Source organism: Vulpes lagopus, chromosome 9 (genome assembly GCF_018345385.1).
Source record: "Vulpes lagopus strain Blue_001 chromosome 9, ASM1834538v1, whole genome shotgun sequence".
Classification (NCBI taxonomy): domain Eukaryota; kingdom Metazoa; phylum Chordata; class Mammalia; order Carnivora; family Canidae; genus Vulpes; species Vulpes lagopus.
The window spans coordinates 72,658,134-72,673,386 of NC_054832.1; the positions used below are offsets into that span (position 1 = coordinate 72,658,134).

General features: G+C 40.3%; 2 protein-coding genes across 6 annotated transcripts in view; one reads left to right on the forward strand and one right to left on the reverse strand.

The window, feature by feature from the left end:
* Positions 1–1,347: 1,347 nt before the first annotated feature.
* Positions 1,348–7,809, reverse strand: CHCHD7 (coiled-coil-helix-coiled-coil-helix domain containing 7). 2 transcript variants are annotated; one of them, XM_041769712.1, is made up of 5 exons: positions 7,717–7,798; positions 6,172–6,212; positions 4,614–4,696; positions 3,050–3,148; positions 1,348–2,071 (listed from the first exon to the last, which is right to left on the reverse strand). In XM_041769712.1, the coding sequence occupies exons 3-5, from the start codon at positions 4,665–4,667 to the stop codon at positions 1,967–1,969; spliced, it is 258 nt and encodes an 85-aa protein (XP_041625646.1). In that variant the 5' UTR covers positions 4,668–4,696; positions 6,172–6,212; positions 7,717–7,798; the 3' UTR covers positions 1,348–1,966. The 2 variants fall into 2 exon arrangements, with proteins under 2 accessions (XP_041625646.1, XP_041625645.1); XM_041769711.1 differs by lacking the exon at positions 6,172–6,212 and having other exon boundaries at positions 7,717–7,809.
* Positions 7,810–8,215: 406 nt separating this feature from the next.
* The window catches only part of PLAG1 (PLAG1 zinc finger), a 50,874-nt gene continuing 43,836 nt past the window's right edge, over positions 8,216–15,253 (forward strand). For all 4 annotated transcript variants that reach the window (XM_041769644.1, XM_041769643.1, XM_041769646.1 and 1 more), the window contains exon 1: positions 8,216–8,437. The gene's annotated coding sequence lies outside the window, so the exon portion shown is untranslated. The remainder of the gene's footprint in view (positions 8,438–15,253) is intronic.

A 15,253-nucleotide genomic window follows, 5' to 3' on the forward strand; every position in this document is an offset into this window, starting at 1 on the left:
CTTTGAAGAATAGTTTGTTAGTTCTCCCAAACGTTGAACACAGTTACCATATGACTTAGCAATCCAACTCCTAGGGACATATACAAAAAGAAATGAATGCCCACATAAAAATTTGTACACAAATGTCCAAGAAACAGCATGACTCATAGTAGCCCCAAAATAGAAACAACCCAAGTACCCACCAACTGATGAATGGATACATAAAATGTGGTAAATCCACACAATGGAATGTTATTCAGTAACAAAGAGGAATGAAGTACTGATACGGGTAACATGAATGAGTCTTGGGGAAAAAAAAAAAAAAAGTGAAAGAAGCCAGTCACAAAAGACCACATATCATATTATTCCATTCATATAAATTACCAGAACAGGCCATTCTAGAGATAGAAAAATAGTTGCACAGGTGTTGGGAGAGATGAAAAAGGGAGGTGTTAAAAGGAAACAAAAAATGTGTGCTTATGGTTTCTTTCTGTGATGGCTACCCAACTTTGTCAAATACTAAAAACCATTGCACTGTACACTTTAAATGGGTAATTTATACGGTATCTAAATTGTATCTCAATAAAGTTGCTATTAAAAAAAAAAAAAGAGGTAGGCCAGGACAAAATATCCCTGGGAGCAATGTTGACATTGGTATGTGCATTTAAAGAAGCGACATTAAAATTCCAAACCCTTAAACAGCACTCTTAGATACTGAAATGCTTCTCACACAAGTATTAGTTTCTTGTCAGTTCCTATTTTAATCCATCACTTTTAGAGCAATCAATACAAATCAAGGAATTTCTCAAACAATCCATCTTTTATTCAAATAGAATCACATTTAACAATCAGGGTCATATGGCTTAAAAACATCTGACCTGGGTTTTGGACAAAGACCAACGAGATAGATAGTTTGTTGTCAGCAGCCTTTAAAATAATACACTTGATCCAGCACCAGAAAAACAGAAGGGACACAGGCTATTTCTTTCGTTGATTTTTTAGTAAATGTTAAACTTTATTAAATAATGTTATAAAACTGTTCAGTATATGATAAACTGGATTAAAAGGTAGTGGCTATGAGAGCTGCCACACAACCCACCTCAGTCACTATACTGAATATTCTTGTTTATAGCATAAAATGAATTGAAGCTCCAGTCTCATCCCAGTGTATCACCTATGAACCCCCATATCCTTCCTTGCCCATCTCTTCCAGCAAATAGAAATCCCCATTTCTAAGAGAATCGCCCTTTTTTCCATTACTGTGCTGCAGGAATACCATGCTTTCAGGTTATCCAATATATATGGATTTTAGTCACAGAATCCTTTAACTAAGCCTTTGCCTAAAAAAAAAAAAGAAAAGAAAACCAGTTCTTTTGCATGCCATTTATTTAAGATAATCCTCCTGCATCCCTGCTTCCCTACCCAGTCAGCGTGCTAACCTTATTTAAACAAAGATAAGGGAGTGAGGCTAGAGGTCTTACTTTGTACCGAGCCTGAGATTTGAGGGCCACCACACATCCACTCTCAACTTACCTTCCCAGTTTCTGTTCTGCCATTCCATTGACCACCTTAAACTCTAGGTAAGACAGTCTACAGACCGGTCTCCAAAGTTATCTTGAGCTTCCTTTCCACTATGTTGTTGCTGGCATCATTTCCCATCCTTGGGGACACCACCTTCCTTTCATGGCCAGTGTTCATTACCTTCGCTCATTACCCAGCAAAAAAGCTCCCCTCCTTGTGTCCAGACCTTTCCTAATGCTCCCTACCTTCAGGAAGTAATGTGAACTCAGCAGCATGGCACAGCCAGCCATGCCAGACAATCGTCATGGCACTGAGAGGAAACACAGAGGACACAGGGTTAACCTAATCTCTCTTTGCAGAATTTAAGATCTGTCTGGGTAAGGCCTAGAAAGTGTTAAAAGATTACAGTAATCATTTGTTTAAAATATTCATCTGCTTCTAAATTAAATTAAAAATTTTAATGCAGTCAGTAAGGCATCTTTCCCATTGCCCCCAAGATCTCGTCTCTTTCTGCTGCTGTAGGCATAGATGGCTTCACTCCTTTCTGTCTTCTCTGGACCATGATAGAATTCTGCATGAAGGTATAAAAAGAAGAAGAAACCAAAATCAATCATATACTAAGTGCTCATCATGTGCCAGTAATTGGCCACCTCAAAAAGGAAATTCTAAAAATCAAGCGTAAAGAAGAGCCAAAAAACTAATTCTAGTACTTCAGATAATGTTTTCAAACTAACAATTAAACAGAAGTGATTATTCCCCTAAGAATACATTGATGCTAATTGGGAAGGGAATATACTTTTAAGTATAAGAGCACAAAAGTGCGGTCCATCAAGAGGCTCTACTAAGTAATTGCTATGTGAAAGCAACAGTTAATATAGAAAAGGGAAAGGAAGTAGCTGGATCCAGTGCTCAAAAAAACAGAAATCATATACCAGCATCTCAAGAAAAATGGCACCTTTTTACCAACCAAGGGTGGTGGTGGGAAAGGAGAAGGCAGAAATGGAAGCCTAAAATGGTTATGACAGAGCAAGCTATCCATTCTGTTCATCTCCAGGAGAACTAAAGTTATAACAAGGTTATTATTTTAGGGCTGCAGCTCTTAACTATGCATAGGAAGACCCACCTATAGGAGAACTGCATTCTTACAGCCTGGAGGAGGGAGGGGAAGCAGGGGGAGGGAGCCAATAAGAGCTCTCAAGGATCCTTCAGGACACACAAGAGGAGGGTCAAACAGTTAAGTTTCCCCAGTCATCACTACGAAGGGATTGTGGGTACTGACTCAGTTTGGGCTTCAGTTTCAGGCCTAAGAGATGAGTTTTTTTTTTTTTTTTTCTAAAGATTTTATTTATTTATTCATAGAGACAGAGAGAGGTGCAGAGACACAGGCAGAGGCAGAGGCAGAAGCAAGCTCCATGTTGGGAGCCTGATGTGGGACTCGATCCAGGGTCGCCAGGATCATGCCCTGGGCTGCAGGCGGCGCTAAACCGCTGCGCCACCGGGGCTGCCCAAGAGATGAGTTTTAACACAAAGCCAACCAAGTGAGGCTTACCCAGAATTTCCGGCAGTTTTTGTACTTCAAGAAGTAAGTGGAACACCTTTCCCTGTCATAGTTATTTTCATCCATACATCTGGTAGAAGCATCAGATTCCTTCAAGATGTAAGATAGGCATCATTTAAGAGAGTGGAATGGGATCTTAAAACCCCAAAACTCCAAACTTCTGAAGCCACTTCCCCCAAAGCAGGCAACATGAACTCATTCCCTTCAGTTTGTTTTAATGAACATATAATGAACAGAAACTGAATTATCTTTCCAACCATCCCAGCACTCCTTCTGCCCAGAGCAGACATCTTCCTTTTCATAGTCTGGGTCAGTTTTCTGAATATCTGATCACGGGAACTTGAGCTGGAGCAGTGACTGAGATCATTTATCCCAGTAACCATTTAACAAAGAAGCTGAGGCAAGGTGCAGGGTGCTGAAAATCACTACTGCACGGGGAGAATCAAAACCCAGTCTCCTGACGCAGAGCGCAGCTGTCCTGCTTTTCCAAGTTCTCACTTTGACTTGACTGTTTGATGTTAAGCTGGTTTCAAGATCCTAAGTAAGTCACTAATAACTGGTCTACATCAAGGCAACTTAAATTAACACCACTCATCTCAATGTATTTTTGGCTATCTCTCCCTCCGTTACGTAAGTACATATACTATTATGTACGCAGTTTTAATAGATATCATTAATATGACTTCAAAACCTAAGTGAGCAACACAGGGCTGTGAGTTCAAAGGAAGGTAGGAGCCATTGGGGAATTAAAATTAAGCTGTCTAAACGGAAAGTAGATTGGATAACAAACTTCAAAGTGAAAAGTATGATTCCGAGAGGTCATCTAAAGGAAAGCTTTAAAGGGGTAGGTAATTTGCTTCACAGATCTAAGAAACACGGTCTATTTACAGAGACTTAATAAAGCTGTTGAAAACAGATCTAACATATGAAACAAAGCTAAATTCTATGCCAAATATTTAACGAATGTGCATATTTGGAAAATGCATGTAGCTTCAGGGAATAGCACAGTCTGATGACTGCATTATTCCAGGGTGACAAAGCCACAAGTCTGTATTGCTAGTCATATCAAAGAAATGCCAATAAAACCTTATTACTACCACAAAACATTTTGTGCATGAGATACCTTCGTAGAAACCTTCAGGCTTTAAATAGGCAAATTCTATGATACCCCTTATTGCAGCCAGGCTCTCTCACGGACAAGATGAAATTATTGCCATTAACACATAAATTTCAGTGGCAGTTGAAAATATGCCGTGCAACTTTCCACTTTTGGACTAAACATTTTCCTTGGTGTTTACATATGTCTGTCTGATACTACAGCAGCAAGTAAATGCTTGCACATTATGTAAATGCAAACCTAGAACGGATGGATCTTTGTTAGCTAAATTATCAATACCTAAAAATGCTCCAGTGAAATAAGGATACACTGGCCAGGAATATTTTTTGAATAGAAATAACTTTATTAAAGAACTGCAGAAAACAGATGCCCACAAAAACAGAACAAGCCTGTTTTTCCAAGTTAATACTCATGAAAAGTGAAAGCAAACCACCTTACCAACAAGCAAGGGTTTATGTCAGGATCTCTCAGCCTCCGTGCTACCATGGGCATCCTAACAGTTTTCTTCCTGCAGGCAGATGCTGGAGAAAAGAGTTACACAGTGAATGACAGAAAATAAATCAGTACATCTCATTAGAACCATGAGTACTTAAAAATTAATTTTGGTATAATGATTATCCAGTAAGGAACTTCATACATCCTCTATATTATGAGAATAAATATTTGGATGGGTTTTTCCTTTGCACTGCCATGGTGCCTCAGGCCATATTTAAATTCATCCACTGAAACTTGATTATAATGTCCAGGAAGATAGTTCAGCTACAATTAAGTTTTAGTTTATCTTTATTTCTAAATGTTAAACTATTAAGTATACTAACAAAACCTAAGAATATAGCATGCATTCTTTTTTTTTTTTTTTTTTTTTTTTAGATTTATTTGCAAGAGAGACAGCACGTGCACAAAAGCACAGTGGAGAGTACAGAGGGAGAAGGAAACAAGCAGATTCTCTGCTGAGTGGGAGGCTTGCCTGGGGGCTCAGGGGCTAGATCCCAGGACCCTGACATCATGACCTGAGTTGAAATGCTTAACTGATTGAGTCCCCCAGGTGCCCCAAATACAGCATGCATTCTAACGATTACTTCCTTATTATATATTTGATCATTACACAAAATAAGTGTGGGGTAATTGGTACAACCCAACTTTAGCAGAAACATTTTTTTACTAAACTTACAGTGTATATTCTGTAGCCAGCACCAGGGGCGGCCAATATACCAAAAAAACAAAAACAAAAAACCCAACTTAGGGCTTAGCTGGCATTCTAAAAAGCTAAAAAAGAAAAACTGAAACTTTTCTTCTAGTGGCATCTTCTATTTAACTGATACATCCCTGGGTTAAAGGAAGTCACAGAGTGCTGGTCCATTCATCTTCCAACTCAAGTCTTACACGTGCAACTCTGCAGAAGTCTTTATCAATTAAAGATTATCGCAGTTCTCTAAGAGCCAACTAGTGATTCTAAGTCACACAGTACTCATATACGTCAACTATATTCCAGGATAACTGCTCTCTATAATGGAGTTTAACTGAAATTGGTATGCCTATTATCCTCAAGACATGCCATAGAAAGGAACTAAAAGAGAAAAATTAAAAAACAATAATCGACAAACTGTTACTGCCAAGTGATTTTTTCATTTCAATATATCGGTATACTATTGATGAGCCACCCACAAATATTTTTAAATGCTCCGCACTAAGTTTAAGGGGCTGAGTTAACCTGAACTCTTGAATCCTGTTCTAGCTTCATCATCTTCCACCTAAATTGGGGAAAACAAGCAATAATGTAGTATGACCTACATAACACCATCCAATAAAAAACTGTGTCAGTCTGTATAACCAGACAAAGGTCAGAATTTTTGTATGAAATGGTTTCTACTTTTCCTGCCCTAGATGACACCATCAAACAATATCAGTCACGTTTAAAGAAACAAGGCATATTCAGGAAAATCAATCAAACCCCATGAGCTCCTAAAAAGTGGAGGTATTTCCAATCAAGACTCACCTAGTTAAGAGACCAGGATGTCCAGGCTAAACGAGATTAATCTTTGCAAGGAAGGATGGAGAAAAGTTTAGTCATTCCAGGATCCTTTAACTTTCAGGAATCCTCCAAGTAATCCTAACATTTTATGATTTTTATTGAACAATGCATGTGTATATCTAGCTAACAGAAACATCTAGGTAAAAGGGAAACTCAAGGTGCTATTCAATTACATCGAGAAGCTTCTTCCTCTCCTAAACACAATTCTTTTGGAGGCTTGACTTCTTACTAGGAGATGATGATACTAAGTAACTGACACCCTTCTTTTTTCATCCATCCTATGATGTGAGCACACAGAACTCTGCTCAGCTGTTCATATTCCTTATATATAATCTCAACAATGATCATCCACAGACAAAATCAGGTTGCGTGCCTTACGTTGAAAGTACACTTTGGCTGCATTGTGGTTACCATCATCAGTCAAGAATTCTTTAAAAATAACACGTAGGTAGCATCACATATAGGCAAATCAGGTTTGCAGCACGAATTTATTCTGATTTCCTTTCCTTTCCCTTCCGGATTCTAAACACGGGTCAATAGAAATTCGGATTTCTAAATGTCACCTTTGCACGAGAATCCTCACACATCCACTGGAAATGAAGAGGAAATGTCAACTTACAGTGGGGGGGGGGGGGCGAAAGGGAAGATGTGCTGGAGAGGACTTATCTGCTTACTTTCTGAAGGCACTAAACAAATATTCTAGAGCTCTACTTGCAAAGGACAGCCAGATAGAAAACCAAAGATTTGAGGGAGGGCCGCAAAAGCACGGCACTTTTGACATCCCTTCCAAAAGGCAAACTGCTTTAAAAAGTATGTCTTGGTTTCCCATCCAGCTCACATCCCCACTCTCCAACTAGCTTTGAAAGGTAAGGGAAGGGGAAGGGAACGTTACTGAGCACGCCCATGCCCACCTGCTGCTCCGAGCCAAGGCAGGGTCTGTGGCTCGGATAAAACGCAGATGCAACTAGCAGGAAGCTGCAACACGTTATGCGAGAACCTGGAGCCCCTAACCCACTGCTGGGTGCAGAAAGGCAGGGTCAGGAAGTCGGCGTGGCCCGGCGGGGCGGGGTAGTCCGGGGAGAAGCGAGCTGGGAGTCCGCGGCCTCGCTGTCCCCCGCGCTGCTGCCTGCCCGTCCAACGGCGGACACGCGGCACAGGTGAACACACCTTGCTCTGACCTTCCACGGAGCCGAGGGGGCAAGGGGAGGGGGGCACGCAGGAAACTGGAAGTGGGGTCGGCAATTCGGTCCCACGGGCTGAGAAGCAGCGTGAAGGAAGAGCCAGGGGTGCTGCCCAGGCAGGGCGGGGGTCACCTCCCTCGTCCCCAGCCCGTTGGAGCCCGCGTCGTGGAGAGGAGGAGCGACAGGAAAGGGCCCGCGCTGCGGCGAGGCCCGGCTGCAGCGGCTCCGCGCCGAAGAAGAGGACTCGGGCCCCGCGGCGGCCCAGGAGCACCCGTGTCTTCCCGCGTCCCCGCAGCCGCCGCGGAAGGAGGGGCGGGGGACCACTCACCTCGGGCGGCCGCTTCGCCAGCGCCCAGGCCGTCTCCAGCTCCAAACACGTCAATGGCTCACGCAGCTGGACCTTAAGTAGTGCGCATCCCAACGTGCTGCCCCCGCTCCCCGGCGGCCGCCGGCCCAATCAGCGCGCGCCGCCGCCTGACTGACAGCCGTCCGGGGCCGTGCCGGGCGGGGGCGGGCGGGTCTCGCCCCGCCCCCAGCTGGCGGGAGGAGGGCCCAGGCGGGGGGAGGGGGCGGGGCCGCGCGCGCGGCCCCGCCCCCTCCCCCCCGCCCCGCCGCGCCCCCCGCGCGGCGGCCCGCCTCTTAACACTTTGGCTTGACGGACAGCGCCGCGGCCCAATCGGCGGGCCCGTCCGTGGCGGCGGCGGCGCCTAGTGGCGGGCCCCGGGGCGGAGCGCACGCGGGGGGGCGGGCCCAGCGGCGGGCGGGGACCGGGGGCGGGCCGGCGGGAGGCGGGGGCGGCGGCCGAGCAGGCCCGGGGAGGCGGCGGTGGGCGCGACGTCGGCGGCGGCGGCGGCGGCGGCGGCAGCGGCAGCTGCAAGTTGGGCTGCAGGGGCAGCGCATACACTACAATGGCTGCTGGAAAGAGGCGTAAGGAAACAATTTCCAGGCCCGCCGCGTCCAGCCCGAAATATGAGAAAAAAATTATTAGAAATTCCGCGGGCGGTGTAAAGGCGGCGGACGGGCCGGAGGGAGGATGTTAAAGCCCCGCGGTGAGTTCTCCCGGGGTCCGGGGCGGCGGAGAGGCGTTTAGCGGGAGAAATATCAGGGTTATTTAAATTATGGGACTAGCCGAGGGGGCAGAGGAGCAGCCGCGGCGGCAGGAGGAGGAAAAGTTTGTGCTACTCTCAGCCCCTGCTCAGGACCCCAGAGAGGAAAATAATAATAAAAAATAAAATAAAATGATTGAGCGGGGCTGTGGGGATCCCCGAAGTCGCTTCTGACAGGGCAGGGGGCGACGCGGCTGTGGCCCCGAAGGTGAGGTCGGTGGGAAAAAAAAAAAACCCTTTATTCAGGGTCTGGAAAGTTTGAAAAGTTTTCCTCCTCCTCCTCCTCCTCCTCCCTGGTGCTGTGAATATTGTGACAGCGGCAGCGGCAGCAGCGAGAGCGGAAGACATTAGAGACCCGAAAAATAAGGGAAAAATTAATATAAATTCGGTTTTGGGAGCAAAGTCTCCGCATTTTCCGCCAAAACACCCCGGGGGAAGGTCGCTTCCCAAGGGGCCTGGCGGGAGCCCGCGGTCGGCAATATTTGGGGGGCACTTTGAGTGACTTGGGGTGACTCTGCCCCTTCTCCAAAAGAGGTTTTTCTTTTTTGGAGAAATGAATTTGTTTCTGCCCTTTGCTCAGGTGGGCGAGCCGGGGTCGGGGTGCGGGGTCTGCGGGGAGGTGTGAGCCCCGGGTGTGTGGCTGCGGGGGGGGGTAGGGGGAGGGGGTGCTAAATGAAAGCAGGAGATCTGCACAGAGCAGGGACAGCTTGTTGTCAGTATCATAAACAACCAAAATGGAGGGAGAACTCAGGCATATAACCAAATAAAAATTTTTTAAAAATCGCAAAAAAATCCCTAAAAATCCGGGATGCTCCCCCTTTTCTCGCTAAAGGTAAAAGCAGGAACCGCCTTTCCCCTGAAGTCCATTTTGACTTTGCAGGGACCAAGGAGTTAATATTTATTTATTTTTTTAAAACTTTCGAAGGGCAAAAAGCCTTTTATAACTCAACCGACAATGAGAAAACGTGAAAATCCGATGCAGGAGGAGGAGGGGGAGGGAGGGGGGGAGGTGGTAGTGCAGAAACTGCTAAACTTATTGGTAATGTGGACTGATCTGAGATAAGATAAACACTATATTTGCTGTTTTATAACTCTCTTTTAATGATCTTTGTGGGGTGCGTTGTTTTTCTTTTTTTTTTTTTCTTTTTTCTTTTCTTTTTTTTTTTTTTTTTTTTTTTTGGTGGAAAAAAATGTGATGCCATTTTCTTAATAGAGTTAATATGTGTGATTGGAAGAATAAACCTTTCCGGCTCTAGATTGCATTTTCGTCGCATTTATGTTTCAGGTTTTGTTAGTGGCTCCCTCCTTTCTTTAAACTGGGCTCTACAGAGGAGGGGTAGAGAGGTGATGTTGCACAGAGAGACTGGAGTGCAGGGCTGGAGCACCTTCTGGGGAGGGGTGGGGAGTTGCTTGGTTTCTCCCTTCCTGACCCGTTTGCTTCACCTGTTCGTCCTCAGCAAAGAATATGAAGCTGAAGTTTTCTGGTTTTACGTGTATAAAAGGATGGTGCCTCTTGCATCACATTGAAGTTAATGGGAAAGTGCTGCTGATGTTGGTTCCACGTGGGATATGGGACAGAGCAGGGCATTTTAAAGGGACAGCTTCTCTTTTCTTATGATTTTCATCACCTGCACAGAATCACTGCCTGAGGACCAAAGGCAGAGGTGCTGGGAGGGTGTGGTGATGGAAGAGCCTTTTCTTTCCATTACTCAAGTGCACCCACCTTTAGGAGTGATGGAGGGAAAGGAGGGATAAACAGTCTCAACAGAAGATGGATATTGTGTAGATTAGTTTGTGTCCAAGCTGTTCTTTTGTGTAACACGCCTCCCAGGAACTTTTCATGTTACATTTCTTTGCTTTGGAAGCTGATTTTGGAAGGATTTGTGGAAAAATGGAAATAGTTTAAGGTGTGTGGTGTAATGGTATAGCATTATTGAACAGTTATGAATTCTGTGCAGTAAGATCAAAGAGCTGTGTGTGCCCATAATGTGATTTTACAGCCATTTTGTAAAAGCTGTAAAATACCTAATATTCAATTTGGCTTAAGGTACATTGAGGACTTCTGGTTGAAAACTGCAGACAGAGTGGTGGAGATTCTTTTACCCTGTAAGCAGTAGGCATTTCTTTAAGGGGGAAAAAAAAAAAAAAGCACATACACCAACACCATGGAAAAGTTTACTTATACCCATCCTATACATGTGCTGTAACTCTGCTACTTTGAAATTAAAAGGTTTTAAAATCCTGAGACCTGTCGGTTTGCATCTTTTAAGTTGAATCTATTTGTGTTATTTAACAGGAAATGTTTACCGATCATAAACTACTCTTGACTCTAATGGTTTACATTTTCACAGTATTTTCAAAATTTAAAATACGCCAGTTGTTAGATGAATTCTGTTTAAGATTAAGCTTCATCTCGAGTAGAATTTACTTGTGTTCTGTTTTCCACAGGTATATGGAGTTCTGAAATAAATGCCTCTTTTCCTTTGTTTTTATGAGTTAGAGAAATGGATTTAAATTAGAGCTAGATTCTTAGACATCTTATATAGACTATTTTTTGCTTCCCAAACTGTACAAACAGATTATTGTTTTGAAGCCCATTGTATGTTAACATGTGTTCACAACTGAGCTCCTATCTGCACATTTCTGTAAATACCTCCCTAACAGCATTACATTGGTGTCGTGTTTGAGTACATCATCCTGTGGTTTCTGATTTTGGAAGCAATTATAACTTTCTAAGAACTCTTTAAAAACTATTCCTATGAACCACTGTTAAATCAAAACTGATTGGAAAGTGATTAAACTATCAATGGGAAAGAGAAACTTCCCCTTCCCCAAAATAATCATCTGTCCAGAAGTTTCAGAATGCCATTAATATTTATAAAACCTTTGAAATTTCTCTTACATTTTTATTGTATTTTGGCTGAAGAAACTTATATTAACTATAGGTAGTCAGAATTAGCCTCTGTGTTTAAAATAAATGAGACTTTTGGATCTTGAATAGTTGCCACTTTGACAAACCAGATGCAACTATCAATAAATTCAGTTTCTGTAAAAGTGAAGGAAAAATATTTCTTCCAAGTACATTAGACCATTGAGTTATTTAGCCTGTTTGGACACTTAGAGTTACGATTAGTTTGTCAACCTAAATAAAAGTGCTGATATTGTGATTTTTCCCCCCCCTCTCTCACAAAGGGTGGTATAAAAGTTTCTTCGTGTTTGGGTTTTACACAAAATTAGTAATTTTCTAATTACTTATGTGAATTAGAAAATGCACTGAGAGTGCACAAAGTATAAAATCTGTAATTCCTTAGAGAGTCGTATTTAGATAGGACACAGCACAATCTCTAATTTAAATTGGTTATGTTGAGCTTTTTTAATGTCTCAGATATACTGCCTATTGAACATAGCTTTTCTGAAGCTACTACTAAATTGTACCAATTTACAGCAATAACACAAGGATATAGAATACTCAAAATCTGTATTTCAGTTAGCGAAGCCTCCTACTTTGAGATTCTTACTTGAAATTTATATGCCTAATTCTGCTATTCAAAATTCTGTAAGGAGTTTAGCTGTTGTGGAAGATAATTTATAAATATGGGCTAATACTGATAAAATTCCCTATATGTATGATTATTATAATCAAAATAGTTTAATAAGCAGACATCTTACAGCTAAATAAATTAGTGAATTTGCTTTTATCAATATAGTTTAAAATTTTTAAGAGTACTCTTTGATTTTAATATCCTTTGATTTAATATCCCACAAAGGTGGGAATTTTTTCCTTCATTTTTAATATAATCCTGGTTGTTACTATACACATTTTGGTTGCATTCTGGAAATTTTCCTTTCTAAGGATTAAATTGTTGTTTGCTAAATGAAATGTAATGCTTCCCTGTCTTTGACATTTAAAAAGCCAGATAACTGAAACATATACCTATAGTCATCTTGTAAATTTTGTTTCAGTGATCATTTGCCTCCTGAGCTGTGTAACCAAAATATTGACTCCTTCCAGGAATGTTTTAATATTTTTTATTTGGAATCTTGTTCTTTGGAAAATTAAGATATACAAAAAATTACCTGTTACACAAACATTTATGTACACACACACACACAAAAACCCAAGAAAAAAGTTTTACTGAATGAGTTTACTTACACTGCCTGGGATATTTGTTCTTTTTGATGTGTTTCCAAATGTGTAAGGAATAAATATAAATTCTTTCCCCTTTGTATTGATAACATCTTAGATTCTTTAGTTATTTGAGTAAGGGAAGAGTTTCAGAAGAAGGAAAAAGCAACTGAATGTATTCAACAAAATCCAAGATAGTGAATATGTTAAAGGTAAAAGGGCTATATAAATTGTCCCTTGAGCTGTGTTTTAAATGTTTTAAGAACCTGATAAACACCTTTTCTGAAACGTCAGATACTTTGAATGTATATCAGCCACTGTGAAAAAACAAAAGGGGACCTTTAATTTCTTTAATTTTAACAGGAATTAATGTAAGGCAGCATATTTAACCAATTAGTAAGTGTTTAGGTAGCCTTGTGAAAGTATTTACAAATAAGTTAAATGTGAAGGCAGGGTACATCAGATTGATAAACTGCAAAGTTAACTATGATTTTAGGATTCATGTGTGGGAATTCTTTTCCATTTTATAATAAGATCACTTGGGAGGTAACTAATTTTTACTTTTTGCATTTATTTCAATGCCTAATTTTTTTGAAATGCCTGAACCTGACATCTACTGTATCACTACTTCTCATTTATAACAGGACACCTTTGATATTTCATTATCAAATTTAGTTTTCAGGCTTAATTAAGAGAAATTAAATGAAAATATTTAGGTCATAATATTTTATAAAAGTATTGGTGTGTAGTTATTAACATTTGATGTTATAAGAAATATACATGTATGAAAGCCTTCTAGAAATTATAACAGAGGCATAAGTTGATTTTTACTTTTAAATCACTTGGACTGCTCTCCAGTGGTTTGCATTCTATTCAGTTTGTACACCTGTCCCTGCCTCCACTTTCCAGAGTGATATTGACAAGGATAGAGTGTTGGGGAATTACCAAGGGTGCTTTGGTATTTTTGTTTTCTGTATGTTTGGTATTTTTGTTTTCTGTATGTATTACTGTTTGTTGTCCTTAAGGTGTTAGGGCTTTTGCTTTTTTTTTTTTTTTTAATTTAATGTTTATCAGAAAACAGAAATCCAGTTTTATAAAACAAATAATTTCTTATTTTAAAAAAGTGAAGTGGTGTGATATTGCATTAAAATTGTTAGTGTTTAAAAGTCCCAGGATGTCTTGTAAACAGAGTTACTGCAGGATCATGGTATTAAAACTAACCACAGTGTGTGTTGGGAATTTGAGATGACTGCCTAAGAGATGTGTGTGCATATGTAAAATGAGTGAAATTAGGCAATTAGGTCCTAGGTTAATAGGATAAGCAATTTGCTTGAAATGTTTCCTTGCATTATTTTTTAAGTGAATTTTTTTCCTAACCTAAAAACAGAAAATCTAGAACTATGAAGGTGTTAGAAAGTCTTTTTGATGCCTTTTAAAAACAAGAGTTTAAATAATGGAAGTGTGTAATGGGAACATAAGAATGAACTAAAATGTCCAAAATTAATGGGAAAGAAGTAGGGAGATGAAAGTTTTTGAATAAAATAAAAGTCATGGTAAATTGAAAAATTGACCTATGTGAATCAAGAATAACTAACTACAAAGCAAAAATGATAAATTTACCCCCCAGAAGGGGAGAGATAATTGGGGGTATCTATAGGAGAGTATTTCTGATACAAATTGCTGACTTTTTGATAGCCTTTTAAAAATAGATTCCCCCAAAGCCTTTCCTCCATATCTTCTTAGCTTATGAATTAAACTAAATTAAATTCTAAGAATAATTTGTCATGGTTATTTGCAATTCTTTATTTTTAAGTAAGGAAAATTATTTTTTGCTATGTTTAAATGATTTTAGAGATTATTTTAAATGTGCACCTAAGTGTTCTGAAAAACCTTAGAAAATATTGAAAATTATTTTCTTCATTCTTCATCAGAAAGTTTAAAGCTTTCTCTTAGGTTAGTGAAATAGATTTTAAAAACTTAGTCTAAGAACAGGGTACTTTGTGGACTTTTTTAGGGCCATTTCAATCATTTTCTACAGACTTAATAACATTTGAAAAGCTTTTCACAAGGTAATGATAAGAACATTAAGCATAGTTCTTAATTTTTGGAATGTTTTTAAGTGTATGCTGACAGTAAAAGGAAAATTTTCTTTTCTATTTATTAATTAGCAATTGATTTTCTGAAGGAGGATCTAGACTTATTATAGTGTTATGTTCCAGTGTAGAGGTTTCCTTTGGTGTGAGAAAATATTTTGAGGGTAGAGGAGGCATCTTTTCCTAAAGGACGACCGAATTCTCCGTAGATTGTGAATGATGATCTGCCCTTGACAGAGTCTTGAACTCTTCCTTTTTTGAGAATGAGAGACTCATTTTAGACTTGTAATTATCAAATATTTGAATGATTGTCTCAAGCCAATATTGAAATTGCACATGTGCATATTGATTACTTATAACCTATCTTTTGGTTTTTGAATATGAGAATATTAATTCTCAGATTAAATGCTACAGCCAAAGGGCTGCCATCAGGTTTTTAAATATATTCTATCATCTTAATTTGTATTTAGACTTTAGAGCCTTTAATTTTGAGAAACATTTTTAGAGACTGTTAAAACTAGAAATCAATCGGATAATGAG